Raw genomic sequence first — 16334 nt, 5'->3', positions numbered from 1 at the left:
TTCACTGCTTTATCTAATTTCTCCTGCATGTGTTTTCTAGTTATTTCTAGCTTGCTTCTTGACTCAAGGCAAGGAAAAATATATATTTTTTCTTTACATCTGATCACTGCATCCTTTCTAGGTTGAGATTTGGTCATTATTTTTCAAAGCAACTTGTACAGTTTTGGACACACCATAGGTGTTCAATAAGTGTCTGTTACAGGAGCAAAGGAATGGAATTAAATTTAGAGGGTGTGGTATTCAATTTAAAGCCTGTTGTTAGCCCAGCTAAACTTTTTCCTTTTTCTAAGCAAACTTTATATTCTTAAACCAATTTCATTACAGCATAAAAATATCACAGTGATTCCAACCTCCAACATTCTTCCCATTTATGGTTTCAGAATTCTTTTAGCCAAGGTCTAAGGAAGGAATATTCTATTAAAAATAATTTAACAATCAATCAAAGCCTATTTTCTTCTCATCATACATATTTTATTAATTCAGTGGGTATTGCATCTGATCCTTCAGAGGTTTCTTGCCTTGCTAAACTAATGATAATAGTAAAGTGTTAACAAAGATATCCTGAGATGCTGAAGAAAACAAAATTTGGGGGAAACTTTTTGTATTCATGTTTCCTGTTTAGTTCTAAATGGTAAAACATTCTCCTACTTCAAATAAGCTAGTTTTACTTAGAAATGCAGGATTCAAAAAAACTACTATTTGGAATCAAGGTCTGTGCCTCTGTTTGTTGAAACTTATGTGCTGTATGGTTTAATGGAAAGGCCAAGGGCTGGTGAATTTAAACTCTTTAAAAGAGCTAAAAATTAAAGTGAATTAAATTTAGTGCCTCTGGGATTTTTGATACATGTTCCAAATTTGTTTTTAATGACATAATTGTTCCATGTTACATTTAAGATTACATCATAGTGAACTGGTTATGTGTGCACTTACACCAACAGAAACCAATTCCAAATGTCAAAAATAAAAGTAAAGACAACTGTAATGCTACCGTTAAGAAAGTGGAAGTTGAAAACAGAAGAGAAACACTTAAGTTGAATAAGGTCTTACTGTGAAAGCTTTGAACAGAAAAACGTGGAAATCATATGTATTAGGTTAACTTAATGTATTTCAACAGCATTTAAATCATTATTTTACTTACTATTACAAGTGGAAACCAATGCATTTTCTCAAGGTATTTATTAATTAATTTTAGTGGAAAAAGATAGCTCCCAATCACACAAATAGGAACTGTGCTTAATAAATTTTGAGAACACCCATCAAGAAATAAAAGTTCCTTATCATATGTATAAATCGTTATATTTCACGTTTTAAAAGAACAAGAAATGAAATTCAGCATTCTTGTTTCTATTAGTCTTCAGTGGTTTTTGTTTTTTTTTTTTTAACTAAAGTAATTGTAATATTCTCTTGCCTCTGGGGCTTTCTCTTCCACAATTAATCATCTTTTCTTCCACACCTTCCCTCCAAATGATTATTCCCCCTAGCCTTAGAACACTTGACATCAATTCATGCTATTTCATCTTTACAGCTTTCAAAACATTGCCTGCCCTTGCTTAGTTCCACAAGCCACTCCCTTTTCTTTTAAAAATCGGTTAACAGAAGTATTTCTGCTTTCACTCTGGCAGAAGGTGCTACCATGTAATTGGAAAAAAGAATCTTGGTAATACAAATTAGCTTCCTGACTTTTATCAAACTTTCAAATTCAGAACACAATATATTTAAATTCCTTAGGATAATGAACATCTATATTTCAAAACTAGTAGTACGTTCAGTTTAAATATTTGGAAGACTTGGACCCTAAGACTTTATCCTTCATCCTTTGACTCTACAATCTGTGTCCTTAATCATCAGAACCAAGCAAGAAATCGTGAAAGTCTCACCAAGCTACACCACTAGCGCCGGCAGAGGAAACGCTTTCAAAATATGTCATTCATCTTCACATTTAAAGGCAGTCTATCCATACATCCTTTATAAACATCATTCAATATTGGTGCTTAAGACTTCAGTGATAGGAGGTAAGTTTTGCGATTTATAGGCAAAAGAGGGGGTGGCAAAGGCGACCTGTTCTCTTCTTAAATCTATCAAAACCAAAGCCGTCTGATTACATCTGAAAGTCTGAAGTTACCATGTGTCAAGCATCTTTTAGAAAGCTGCTTATTGCATTAAATTAACCGACTCCTAGCCAAATCACGTTTAAGGAGTGTTTCCCATGTCTGCAGTGACAAACGAGTTACAAAACGTCCTTACACAGACTGTCAAACTTTTATGTTTACTCTTTTTAAACAGAAGGGAGAGGATGGCACACAACGAAAAGTCACGTCTGTGTCTTAAGAAGGATGTCTTGTGGGGAACAAGACGCTCACCTGTACACAACAGAGGCAGGTCTTTCCTGGCTGTCCTCACTGGGGGAGGGGACGGGCATCGCTAGACCTTTGTCCTCCGGACCTGAGCACCGGGGGCGGAGAGGGGGCAGCTTTCTGGGGGTAGGGCAGGCACCTGCACCCCAAGAAACTACAGACTGGTTTTGACTTCAATGACTGCCTTGGCTTAACCTTTGGAGGGGTCCTCTAGCTCGGGGAGGGGGTTTGTTGCCCCAAACCGTAGCCACCTCCCCCGCAGCGACAGGGGGAGGGGACGACCGACCACCCTGAAGAGTTGGGGCCCCCGTCTCCCCCAACTAGACCCGAACGTCCCCAGCTCTCCTGCGGGGCTCGCCCGGGATGAGCAGGGGCCGCGGCGGGCGCAGACCCCGTCTCGGCTCCGCGCCCCAGCCGCGTCCGCACCGCCACCGTGAGGCCGAGCAGGGGACGGTGCCCCGTGGCGGCGGCGGCTCCGCGCTCCTCTCCGCGCCGCCCCGGCCGCTGGCGCGCCGGGCACAGGCGGGGGGATTTTTTTCCCGTTTCCCCCTCTTTCGCGCTCTTGCTTCTGTTCGGCGGGAGAGCCCGCGGAGCCAGGGAGGGAGCGAGGGAAGGGGTGGAGGTGGCGGGGGGAGGCCGGAGGGGCGGATCCTGCCTGGGGGCTGATCCCTCCCTCCCCTCGGCCGGGCTCCGTGGCGGCAGCGGCGGCGGCGGCGGCTCCATTCCCCCTCCTCCCCCGGGAGCGGCGGCGGCGGCCGGGCCGGGGCCCCAGCGCGGGCCGGGAGGGGGCACGGCGGTGGCCGCAGAGGCCAGCGCGGGAGGAGGCCGCGCTCCGCTCCCCGGGCCGCGCGGACCTGCTCGACGGCCGGCCCGCCCGCGCCCAGGGGCCCCGATCGGTGGGGCCGGGCCGGCGGCTGAGGTAATGGGGGCGGCAGCGGGGCCGGACAGGGCGGGGGCGGGGGCAGCGGGGCCTACGGGGACCAGGGACTCCGTGCGGGGGGAAGGGAAGCGGGGGCTCCCCGAGCGGGGTGGGGGCGGCGCGAAAGCTCTCTCCTGGAGCGAGGGCGGCGGCAGAGAAGGAGAAGGCGGGTGAGGGGGGGAGCTGAAAAGCGAGGACCCCCTCCCGCAGCCGCCATCTTGTTTCCCTCCCCCCGGCCCTGGAAGCGGAGCCGCCGAGCCCCGCCCCCGCCACGCGTTCCAATTGGTCAGGCCCGAGGAGAGTTCCACCCCCCTGGAGGTCCCTTGGTACCCCGGTTCCTCCTGACGGGCAGGTGAGGCAGCCAATGGGCGCTCGCCTCTCTGCCCCGCTCGTTCTCTGGCGCTAGCTTTCTCTGTCTGAGGGTCGGACTCCGCGTCAGGCTGTCTCTGGCGCGGTCGCCCCCTCCCTTGTGGGGAGGTGATGTTATTTCCCTCCTTTCTCCTTCTCCGAAGGGTCAAGATTCTTCTGGAAGAGGTGCCCCTTTAAAGGGGCAGGAACCAGGGCTGGGGTCCTCCCTTGTCTCCTGAGTATCTCGTCGGGGGGAGTATCTTGAGGAGGGGGGATACAGTCTAATTTCAGAAACTCCTTCTTCGGGGACCTGGGTGGGGTGGGTGAGTGGGTGCTCAGGACGTGCCGAGGAGACCTCTGGGGGGTGTTGGAGTTATTTGGAGGCGTGTGTGTGGGAAGGGCTGTGTGGGATGAGAAACTCCCGCCAAAAAACTAGACTGTAAGCTCCTTGTGGGCGAAACTCATTTCCTTTTCCGCCGCAGCAGCCCTTTCCCCTCTAGAGTTTGCGCCCAGCGTCTGGAGGCTTCAGGAGGTCTCCACAGATAACGTGCTGTTTGGTGGAGAGTCACCCGGGCTGTGAGGAGGTAGCAGGTAGGGAGGAAGGACACACAGTGGCTTTAACAAAGGAGGGGCCACACCCTCTCTCTCAACTATTTGAAGTTAGTAGGTACTGAGGTGGATTGTCACAGCTCTGCGAGGGTCTCCCTGCCCTGGAGGGGGTGGGGGCGACAAAGCAGGTCTCTTGGCCTGGGCTGCCCCCAGGGAGTTGGCTTTTGTCAGGCATGTAGTGGCCAAGAGGCTCTGGAACCTGGACAGGATTGCTGTGATGATTCTGTTTCCTTCGGTTCCAAATGGGGTGTGTGCCCGCCTGGCACTGTTCCTCAGCCAAGTTGTTTGTTTGTTTGTTTCAGTCACACTTTGGCATTGGAAGGCCTTTTAACTAAGGATGTTAATAATATCTTATTAACAAATAGCAACCCTTAAGAGGTGGCTTTTATTAATTTCATTTTACTGAGGGAGGATGGAGACACAGAGAGATTGTGACTTTCTCCGGATCACCTGGGGCCGAGATTAGAACCTGGATTGCCCCAGAGCCTCTTTTTGTACTGGACCCTGGCATCTCTGTGGTGTTCTTACCTCCTAGTGAGATGAGTTGAGCAGATCAGAAGATCCGGGTTGAACTGTAGCTTTGGCACTGACTAGCTTTGGTTTGAGTGACACCTTTCTGAGCTTCTGTTTCTTCATCTGTAAAATGGGAATGATATCTATTCTACCTCTCAAGCTAGTTATGCGAAATATTAAAAGTAAAAGGGCTTTGTAGTTTGTAAAAGTGTGCCAAGTTATCATCATCATCTCTGCTTTGTAAAGATGGTAGATCCCACAACCAAGGTGACAAACTCTTTTTCTCCTTGAAATCCTGTCTCTGTTCATGCCCTTCCAAGTTCCTGCCCACACCGTGGGGCACCAGATCCCTAAAGGTCTTTCCTGGTAGTGATGGCCTCAGTAACTGCCTACCATAGCTCCTTATGAGCTTGTCAGGGTTCCTTCCATCCAGAGAATGATGTGGGAAACTTGAGGGCTTTCTCTGCTGCACAAAGGTAGACTAGGTATAAGTATTTTGGGAGAGGGGGACTTTTGAGGTAAGGATGCTTTGAGATTTTACCTGAGATATTGCCCCAGTCGCCTTGGCCTTAGGTCCAATGAGGATCACAGATAGGCAACTTACAACTTCACTGCCACTTGGGGTCACTCCCAGAGCTTCCAGGGTTTCTGTTTAGTGGTGTATTAGCCAGTGCATCCTGAATGCTGCCCTTTGAAGAGAAAACCCTGCATGCTGTAGTTTGAAGTCCTTAGACTGAAGGTGATAGACATTTCAGGCGCCTTCACCCTTTCACCCCTGGGCAAGGTCAGGGGATAGGATTTCTAATCATGGTGAGATGGGTTGCGAGAGGGCTCTAGACCTGTGAATTTTTGATCCTCTGATCGGGCCACTGTTCACATACAGAGCTTGAAAGTGGATGCTGTTCTTGTTTTCTTCATTTCCACCCCCTTTTCCATCGTTAGCTGTCCCACAGCCTTATGCACATCATTAGAACATTAGATCTCTCCCTGTGTTGCATTGTAATGATCTGTTTATTTTTCTGTCCCTTCGGTCAGATAGAGCTCCTAGAGGGCAGGGATCATGCGTGTTTGATTTCTTTCATTCAGCTTTAGGAGCTAGGCACCATTCCAGGTGCTGGGGATACAGCAATGAACAAGACAGGCAAAATTCCTCCCCTCATGGAGCTTACATTCTAGTGGAAGGAAGCGAACATACATGATAAATAGTAAATTACATAGCACAGTAAAAAATGGTGAGTGTTATAGTGAAAAATAAAGCAGGATGAAAGATTGCTGGTGGGGGAAAGGGATTTGCAGTTTTAGATAGAATTGTTGGAGAAGGTCTCACTGAGAAGCAGTGTTTGTGGGAAGAACTTGAAGGAGGTGAAGAAGCAAGCCCTGTGGCTGTCTGAGGCGCAGGATGTTTAGAAAGAGGGAATAGCCAGTCCTCCCGGTGGCCACTTGCTCAGCTGGAAGGGTGAGTGAATGCATGCATGCCTGATCATCCAGCTCACAGTCTCCTGGCCTTCTTTCCTTAGGCCTGTCCCCTTGGTTCCCAGGTGCCATGAGGAAGCCTCGCCGGAAGTCGTCACGGCAGAATGCCGAGGGCCGGCGCTCCCCATCCCCTTACAGTCTGAAGTGCTCACCCACCCGGGAGACCCTAACATACGCCCAGGCCCAGCGGATCGTTGAGGTGGACATTGATGGACGCCTGCATCGTATCAGCATCTATGATCCACTCAAGATCATCACAGAAGATGAGCTGACTGCCCAGGATATCACTGAATGCAATAGTAACAAGGAAAACAGTGAGCAGCCTCAGTTTCCTGGCAAGTCTAAGAAACCCTCATCCAAGGGCAAGAAGAAGGAGTCCTGTTCCAAGCATGCGTCCGGCGCTTCCTTCCACCTCCCACAGCCCAGCTTCCGCATGGTGGACTCAGGCAGCCAGCCAGAAGCTCCGCCGCTGCCTGCTGCCTACTACCGCTACATTGAGAAGCCACCTGAAGACCTGGATGCAGAGGTAGAGTATGACATGGACGAGGAGGACCTTGCCTGGCTGGACATGGTGAATGAGAGGCGGCGAGTAGATGGGCACAGTTCGGTGTCAGCAGACACCTTCGAGCTGCTGGTGGACCGGCTTGAGAAGGAGTCATACTTGGAGAGTCGCAGCAGCGGGGCCCAACAGTCACTCATTGATGAAGACGCCTTTTGCTGTGTGTGCCTGGATGACGAATGCCACAACAGCAACGTCATTCTCTTCTGTGACATCTGCAACCTGGCTGTACACCAGGAGTGCTATGGCGTTCCCTACATCCCCGAGGGTCAGTGGTTATGCCGCTGTTGCCTGCAGTCTCCCTCCCGGCCTGTGGATTGTGTCCTCTGCCCCAATAAGGGTGGCGCCTTCAAACAGACCAGCGATGGGCACTGGGCCCATGTGGTATGTGCCATATGGATCCCTGAAGTCTGCTTTGCTAACACCGTGTTCCTGGAGCCCATCGAGGGCATTGATAATATCCCACCTGCCCGCTGGAAACTAACCTGCTATATCTGCAAGCAGAAGGGGCTGGGTGCTGCCATCCAGTGCCACAAAGTGAACTGCTACACGGCTTTCCATGTGACGTGTGCACAGCGGGCTGGGCTCTTCATGAAGATTGAGCCCATGCGTGAAACCAGCCTCAATGGCACCATCTTCACAGTGCGCAAGACTGCTTACTGTGAGGCCCACTCACCACCAAGTGCTGCCGCTGCTAGGAGGAAGGGCGACTCCCCTGGAAGCCTCGGTGAGGCTGGGGATGAGGAAGGGCTGAAGGAGGGCTGTGGGGAGGAGGAAGAGAAGGAAGAGGTGAAAGAGGAGGAGGAAGATGAAGGCCAAGGCGGGGTAGGTGGCCAGCTCAAAGGAGTGCCCAAGAAGAACAAGATGACTTTGAAGCAAAAGATCAAGAAGGAGCCAGAGGAAGTGGGCCGAGACACGCCCTCCACTCTCCCCATGGTCACTGTCCCACAGATACCCTCTTACAGGTGAGCCTGCCAAGGAGGGCTCCCCAGGGACTCACGGTTTCTTCCTGGGCTGGTGTTGGCCCTGAGCCAGGCCTCCTTCCCCAAGCATGGTTGGTGAATATCTGTTCTCTTCTGTGCCCTCAAATTTAGACTTCTCCTTTGGACCCTGGGCTGGCCTGGTCTGGTTTGTGGTTTTGATTGTGTCCTCAGAGCAATGTATTTCCTTTGGTTCAAGGTGAGACAAACACTTAATTTACTTAGAAACCCAGGTGACGGGATGTCTAAGGGACTATTTTTCAACAGGGGCACAAGTGGCATTTTGGACAGGATGATTCTTCATTATTAGGACTGTCCCATACATTTCTCAATGTTTAGCATCCCTAGTCTTTGTAAACGCCATTTCCATCCCCTCCCTTATTGCCTGGTCTTTGTGACAACCTCAAATGCCTCCGCACATTTCCAAAAACTGCTGTGGGGATAGAACTACTTCCAGTGGAGAACCACTGTTTCAAGGGGTCGGTATGGGAACATGCTGTCCAGAAAGCTCTGTCCTGAGAATGATGGAGACTTTGTGTGAGAGGGTGGTGGTGTGGGGAGGACATGCTATTCCTCCTCTTGAGAAGCTTTTAGATTTAGGAGAAAGAGCATCACTCAGTTCAGCTGTGTAACTCAGCCACTTTGGCCCCACTGAGTCTGTAGAGAGACCAGCACCTGTTTTAAACCATCAGCGAGGTAAGGAGCTGTTCGAGGGATGGGAGCTTGGTAGAGAAGCAAGAGACAGGGAAGATGTTCCAGCAGACTCATCTCAAGGGTGATTTTCCTTAAAAAGTATGCAGTGTTAGAGCAGGAAGGAATCTTGGAGATTATTCATCTAATGTAGTCCTTGCACCTTCTCCCACCCCCAGATGAAGAAACTGCGGCCACGGGAGGTAAAGTTGTTCACTCCTTTATTCATTCAACGAGATGTTTATTGAGCACTTACTATATGCCAAGTCCTGTTCTGAGGGCTACAACCAGGTGGAAAGCGACAGACTCTGGACCACAAGCTGGGGCTCATGACGCCTTTAGGTTCTGTTCCTGCTGTCTGTCTCTCTAGATGGAAAGGATAGTGAGAAAGGAGTACTGGAGGGTAGTGGGGAATGAGTTGTGTGAGGGGAACAGGCAACCAGACTTGTCAGTCTGAGAAGACACGAGAGCAGAGAAGATCAGGAGGAAGAGGCCTTGTTGCGAGCCATGGCTGGAGTTAGAATTCAGGTGACTGGTAATGTGTCTTCTAGTCATAGAGCAATCTAAGCTACCCTCTTCCCCGAGGTGAGTGCTTAGTCCATGCTTAGTGAGTGAGGGTCCATGCTTAGTCCTCATCCTGTCCTGGGGCTAGATCTTTTGGTTGTCATATCTGTTCTTGTAGATGTCTTTTGCCGGGCCCAGCATAGCAAGCTGGCTAAGAACCAGACAGACCTGCTTCTATTACTAACTACCTGTGTGACCCTTGGCAAGTTACTTAACTTCTTTAAGCCTTAGTTTATTTACTTGTAAATGAACTGACCTCATAAGGTTGCTGTGAGAAATAAATGAGATGATATAAGTAGAGCACTTAGCACAGTGCCTGGCAAATAGTAAGCGCTCAATAAACGGTGGCTGCTGCTGCTGCTATTTTATTATTATTATTCTTTACCTGCACAAATGCTGTTGGGACCCTCCACGGCCAAGAGGTTGTAGAGGGAGGGGGCTGCCTGCATCTGGGCAGGTGTGCTTGGCATGGGCATTGGTTGGGGATCTGTTCTTTGGGGGAAAGGCCTCGGCCTTGATTTTGTAAGCTTGGCTTTGGGGCAGGAATGTCTGACCGTGGGAAGGCACAAGGCCTTGGTGAGCAATGTTCAGCCCAACATGCCCATCCTTCTTAGGTTTCACCTTCTAGTTTAGCCACGCTTATCTTCCTTTCAGTGGAGTGAGATGAAGAGGAAAAGTGGAGGAAACACCACAGGAACACTGAGGCCTTGCTTACCCTGTGGATAGCCAACTTTGGGACACAGCATGGTGTGACAAAGAGATTATGGATTCAAATCCCATTCAGCTCCACCATCTTATTAGCTACATTAGTGACTTTGACAATTTATTCAGCCTCTGTTCCTAAGCTGCCTTTCCATCTTTTGTAGCATGGGAATAATGTTACCCACCTTGCGGATGGGCATTAGGATTGAGATTGTCGGTTCTCATTAATTCCTTTTTACCCCATTCCCTTTCCCTCACTTGTTATTGGCTTAAACCCTGACCTTAAGACTTCTCTTTTGGGGTAGGTTAGCCAGCTAAGTTTTCAGATTTCTTCATCCCCTTATACCTTTAGATCCAATTTTTTTTCATTTGGTTCAAAATTAGAGATTTTTGGGCTACTGAGGTTTTTAATGAAAAGTCAGAGGTCAGACAACTCCAAGTGGTTGCGTTTGGGCTCGGAAAGCGATAGCCTGCTGCACTGCTACTAGTTTTCCTTCCAGCTTGGCTGTGGACTACTCCCTGGTCTAGTGGGACCCTCAGCCACAGGGGGCAGGAAATAGTGATCACATTGCCCATTGCTTACTCAAGTTCCTGTTCTCTTTTGCTGCCTTTATCAAGAGAAGGGTAGGGGGTGTTGGGGGTACAGGCCTGTTTCTCAGGAGTCCAGGACCGCAGGAAACAGGGTTTCTGGGAGAGGGTATTTTGGAGGATCAGGACTGCAGGCAGGAGATGGAAAATCAAGCGAAATATCTTATGCTGAATCTGAGCTGCTTAACTTCGCTGTCCTTTTCAAGTCTTTCTCTGAGGTGAGGCCTTTGGCCACTTTATTCTGTCTCGCTCTGTAAGGTTCAGAAATGAACCAGGGTCTGGATAGGAGGCCATAATCTGGGCTGCACACTGACCCTGTCTTTCACTTCCCTGTGCCTCTACTCAAGGTTGAACAAGATCTGTAGTGGTCTCTCCTTTCAGAGGAAAAACCAGTTCATGCAGCGGCTTCACAACTACTGGCTGTTGAAGCGGCAGGCACGGAATGGTGTCCCACTCATCCGACGCCTGCACTCCCACCTGCAGTCTCAAAGAAATGCCGAGCAGGTAGGTGAAGTGGTGATGTGAGGGTACTGGAGGGAGGTGAGTGAAGGAGAAGGAGTGGTTGTTGGAGCAGCCCTCCCTCAGCCCTCTGCGGAGCCTTTGCCTATAGGCGATCGCCCCTTTAGGTGGTCTGTCCCAAGAACAAGCTGCAGCACTGTAGAGCTCTTCAGACCAGACAGCAGCTCCTTCTGGATGGGAGAAGCCTGACTTCGGAGAAAATTCTAGGAGAGAGCGGAGAGCAAGGCCAACTTTCCATATATGTGGGGAATACCCTTTAGATATGGCAGAAAGGAAGAGTGGGCTGACTGAGAGCCAGGTGGCCATGGAGCATGAGTTAAGAAAAGGCCCACTTTCCTCCAGATACTGTATGCCAAAAAGGTTTCATAGGAAATTCACAAATTTGCCATCTAAGTTATAGCGCACAGCCTGCCCAATCGTGGTGGCCTTTTAGCCATTAGCAACTTGAGTTGCAGCATGGTTAGTGTTTTCTGAGATGGTGGAGGCCTCCTGAGACACTTTAAAAAAAAAGTCTTTAGTTCTCTCTCCCTCATCCCTTGCTCCATTACTTCCACCTTTAAACATTCCTACACCACTACTCTAGAGAGGAAGCGAACGTTTATGTGACTGGTGCCTGCTGTGTTCTGTCTGATTTCACTTGTGCCTTTTGTAACTAAAGTCCTGAAGAGCAAGTCTATTTCTGGTCCCTTCTTGAAACGGTCCACCCCCACTCCTCTGAAGTCTTCCCTAGAGCATCAGCGACCTCCTCCCAGCCCAGTAAGTCTTTCCTCAGATTCTCACCTTATGGACCTTTGGGCTGCATTTGATACCATGGATGACCTTGTCTTAGAGCTTCCCTCTGACACCATTTCCCACCTCTTCCACCTCGCTGATTGCACCCTGTGCTGGTCCCACTTACTACTCATTAATGGTAACATTTCCAGGGGCTCTGTGGTCTGCTCATTCACTTGGAGAGCTTGTTCACTCTCCTACTTGTAAATAACTGTGTGGCAGTTGCTGCAGTTTTCTCATCTTGTCCTCATCCCTTTTTTCCTGCCCTCAGTCCATCTAGAGCAGAGGAACTATAGATGTCCATGTAGATTACTGTAACTCAGATGTTGGAAACTGAATTCATTATTTTTCTTTCTCTCTGGAAACATATTTCCCCATTATTGTCATGGAACCTTCTCCCTCCTGACCTCAGATGTTCCCCACCTTGGAATTATTATTGACCCTTTCTTCCATAACAAGCTTGATCATCTCCTAAACTGTTTTGAAGGATCTACCAGTATATGGCCCTTTGTCTCCATTCTACAGCTATCCTGCTCACCCATGCCCCCTTAATTTCAGCAATAGCTTTCTAGGTGGTCACCAGCCTGTAATTCTTTCTTTGCTCTACAAGTGGTAATGTCTTATATACCATTTCCCATCCTGTCACTTCCTTTTCCAGAATTTATTCCACATCTCCAGGCAGGCCACATCCAGGCTCTTTTGCCTGGCGTTTGAGACTTATTGCCAGCTGGATCCTGGGTCTTCCTCAGCTTTTGTGGTTCTCTAGCTTCCTTGCTCTGGCCTGCCTATATTTTTCACCAAGCAAAGAATCAGTAATTCTCCTTTCACACTTCTGCCTTGTGGTCCCTTCAGTTCCAAAAGAGGCCTTCTTCACTGCTTTGTTCATCCATGTGCATCACTACATGTAAAGCCCTAGTAAGATTGCTTTTCCCAGGAAGCCTGCCCTGACCTAAGCCCAGCCCACTCAGATCCTCTATTTTATATCCTTTCAGTATTTTATATTCAGTTTTCCTGATTAGTTTTTGTCTTTGTGCTCCTATGCCCTTCTGTGTCAAACCTTGGGCCTCTTTCTTCCCCTTCTAGGGCAGGAATCTTGTTTTTGGTGGTGGTGTTTTAAAGTATGTTCAACTCAGTTATTACAAGCTGGTAGTAAGAACTTCACTTTGTTTTCTAGCCAAGTCAAAGCTCTAGGGTGACATTCTTTCCACCCTGAGGTGTCTATTAGTTTCCTTCTGAAATTCTTTCCAGCCCTAGGGGCACAGCTGCTCTCTGGTATCCCCAGGGGTAGGGAGAAGCAGTCTCAGATCTCAGCAATGGTTATTGTGCTGTAGTGCAGAAACATTGTCAAAAGGCTGGGGAATCACCGGAGGAAGGTGTGAGGTGGCGAGGGAGTGGGAGGACTCTCAGGGACCGTGAGTCAAGGAAAGGGACGAGGCTGTTATCTACCAAAGCCCTGTGAGGCCTGAACAGGGAGAGGACTTTGGGCAGGAAGGAGGCCCCCAGCTCCTCCTTCCTTTCCCTTCCCTCTTGCAGCGAGAGCAGGATGAGAAGACGAGTGCAGTGAAAGAAGAGCTGAAATACTGGCAGAAGCTCCGACACGACTTGGAGCGGGCACGGCTGCTGATTGAGCTGATTCGGAAAAGAGAGAAGCTCAAACGGGAGCAGGTGAGGAGGACCCCAGCCCCAAGGCTCTTGTTCAGGGTCTTTTTCTCCCACTGTCAGTGTGGCATCAGGAGACCTGGGAGCCCCTGCCTGGTGTCAGCTTTCTGCCCTTCCTGTTCAGTACTATGGGTTCCGAGGCCCGCCTGCTCTGCATTGGGTGTGGTACTGCTCATAGCTTCTAACTTTGGGGGTTCAGCTTCTGGTGGCCTCAAGCATAAGCCTAATTTCAGATGCCTGGGCCCATCCCTGGAGTTTCTGACTTAGGAAATCTCAGGGGGAGCCTAGCCTCGAGTATTTTGAAAAGCTTCTCAGGCCTTTCTGGACATCACCTCTGGCCTGGCAGCTTCTGAGGCTTCCCACTTGGCCTTAAAAAACTTATGGTCTTAAGTCATTTAAATTTTCTAACCTCTGTTCAAGGAGATTCTAAGCCTCTGAGCATGGGAAATGTTGAGATAGGTAGTATAGGCTAGGCGTTAGAATTAGGAGCTATGGCACCAGACTGCCTGGGCTTAAATCCTGGCTCTGCCACTCATGTGACATTGAGTAAGTTGCTTAATCTCCTTATACCTCAGATTCCTCGATTGTAAAGTGGGGGTAATGATAGAACCTACCTCATATGGTTGTTGTGTGGATTAGATGACTTAGTATATATAACGGCCTTAGAACAGTGCCTGGCATATAGTAGGGGCTGTAGAAGTGTCAGCTGCTGTCATCATCATTGATACTCTTGTCTCTCTGAAGTGACTACTGCAGTGCTCTGCACATGGCAGGGAGTGAATACTATTAATTGAATGGATGATGAGCCAAAACTGTTCTCTCTGGTCCAGGAATAGCAGCTGTTAACTCGCATGCTTCAGAGGCCTGGGTTAAAGATGTTTCTTTCTCTTTTTCTCCAGACTCCACTTCACTGTTTAGCCCCAGCACGAGCCCTTCTCTCACAGGCCAGTAGCCTGAGTTTCCATCTCTGAAACGAGGCAGCTCTTGCCATCCTTTGCATGGGTGAACATGGGGGGCATCTCAGGACCTACTCCATGGATTCAGACTGTCTGTGCTATCCCAGGCCTGGTCCCACAGCTGAGCCTTTCTCTTGCCTCTGATTCAGAGAAACGAAAGGGAAAAGGAGCAGACAGGCCTGTTTTAATGTAGCCAAGAGGCAGGAACTTTTCATATTCTAATCCATGGCTTCCTAACCTTTTCACATTAGTGCAGACATAGAAAATGCATAACACTGTAAATATGTGAGGCTGCTTGCTGCCTGAGGTGGTGAGCCTGGGGCCCCGGTCACCCCGGCTGACCCACACGCCCCAAGGGGCAATAGGATCAATTTCTTAGCACACTAGGTGGGAATTCTGAACCAAGACACATTCTAGATCATCGGTGTGCTCCTTGGACTAAGTCAGACCTGGGTTCAAATCCTGTCTCTGTTGTTTTCTAGCTAAGTGACATTGGGTTAGTGACTTCTCCTCATACTCTTTCCAGACCTCAGATTCTGTATTTGTAAAATGGGAATGATAATAGTTTCTCCTTCAGGGTTATTGTGATGATTAACTGAGGTACTATAAGTAGAGAGGCAATGTGGCATAGTAGTCAAGAGCATACACTATGGAACCCGAGTATCTGGGACTGAGTCCCAACTTTGCCTCTTACTGGCTGCATGATCTTGAGCCAGTCAGGTATTTAGTCTCTCTGTGCCTCAGTTTCCTCTCTGTAAAATACCTCATCTGTACCTACCTCATGTATTCATTTGTTTTATGTAAAATGCTTAGAATGTTAATTGGCACTTAGTAAGGACTATAAAAGTGTTAACTATTGTAATTATTATTACTGTAAGTTTTGGTATGGTGCCTGATGCATAGGAAACCTTCACAAAGTGGTAGCTATTGGTATTATTCTAGGTTGAGGGTTGGGTGATAGCTCCTCATATACTGGTCAGCTTAATACCCTGTGAAAATTTGTTGCACATGATTAGTGAAAGTCAAGTTATCAAGAAAAAGTTCAGTGCCTCTTCACAGGGAGTGTCCTGGTCTCTCCCCACCTCCCCCACAGGTCAAGGTCCAGCAGGCTGCCATGGAGCTGGAGCTGATGCCGTTCAATGTTCTACTGAGGACAACACTGGACTTGCTGCAGGAGAAGGATCCTGCACACATCTTCGCCGAACCTGTCAACCTGAGTGAGGCAAGTTCCATCCCCCCCACCACCCCACCCCCACTTCGGGAGCAGCGAGCCCCTCATGAACTGAAACAGGGTCTGAGTAAGCCAGGAGGGGGGTTGGGGCCCAGAGTGTACAAAACTTGCAGGTGTCTGGCAAGGCCAGTTGACTTGCCCGTGGTGAGGGGTCAGCAGACCAGGATGGCCAAACCAGAAAATGGGGAGGCAAGAGTGCTGGTGAAGGGTGCGCTTGTTTGGCTAGTAAATGGTTGTTGTAATTGTACAGGTTTTATATGTTTAGGTTCCAGATTACCTGGAATTCATATCCAAGCCAATGGATTTTTCTACTATGAGGCGGAAGCTGGAGTCCCACCTGTACCGCACCTTGGAGGAGTTTGAGGAGGACTTTAACCTTATAGTTACCAACTGCATGAAGTATAATGCTAAAGACACAATTTTCCACCGAGCAGCTGTCCGCCTCCGGGACCTAGGAGGGGCCGTCCTGCGGCATGCCCGGCGGCAGGCAGAGAACATCGGCTATGACCCCGAGAGGGGCACCCACCTGCCCGAGTCACCCAAATTGGAGGACTTTTACCGCTTTTCCTGGGAAGACGGTGAGAAGCCTGAGTGGGTGTGGAGGAGAAGGCACAGGGACAGAGCCCAGAGAGCCAGGGATCAGGGTGGGCCTTGGGGCTACAGGGTAGACTCCAGAAGCAAAGCTAGGGGCAGGCGCAGGCTGGGATATACCTGCTTGTGGCTGGAATAATTCCAAGGGTTAACTGAGCACTTCTTGAATGATAGGAAAGGGGAATCATGTACTAGCTGTCTGTTAGAAAAGCCAGAGCTTCACCAGAGGTCTTCCTCTCCTGGACCTCCTCTGTGTGGCATCGGAGCATGGGGCAGGGCGAGTGCAATGCTGATATATTCTGGCTCAT

General features: G+C 49.1%; 1 protein-coding gene across 3 annotated transcripts in view; it reads left to right on the top strand.

Annotated features, from left to right (window-relative positions):
* Positions 1–2969: 2969 nt before the first annotated feature.
* The window catches only part of BRPF3 (bromodomain and PHD finger containing 3), a 33543-nt gene continuing 20178 nt past the window's right edge, over positions 2970–16334 (top strand). The window contains exons 1-6 of one of the 3 annotated variants that reach the window (XM_046640115.1): positions 2970–3273; positions 6282–7740; positions 10647–10803; positions 13123–13254; positions 15298–15426; positions 15701–16013. In XM_046640115.1, coding sequence (XP_046496071.1) covers positions 6287–7740; positions 10647–10803; positions 13123–13254; positions 15298–15426; positions 15701–16013 — 2185 coding nt within the window. In that variant the 5' untranslated portion in view covers positions 2970–3273; positions 6282–6286. Of the gene's footprint in view, positions 3274–6260; positions 7741–10646; positions 10804–13122; positions 13255–15297; positions 15427–15700; positions 16014–16334 lie in introns of all 3 variants that reach the window. The other 2 variants (XR_006885337.1, XM_046640114.1) reach the window with 2 other exon arrangements.

This window comes from Equus quagga, chromosome 15 (assembly GCF_021613505.1).
Source record: "Equus quagga isolate Etosha38 chromosome 15, UCLA_HA_Equagga_1.0, whole genome shotgun sequence".
Taxonomy (NCBI): domain Eukaryota; kingdom Metazoa; phylum Chordata; class Mammalia; order Perissodactyla; family Equidae; genus Equus; species Equus quagga.
Note: the sequence above shows the minus strand (reverse complement) of the source record. Positions and strands in the feature narration are given on the sequence as shown.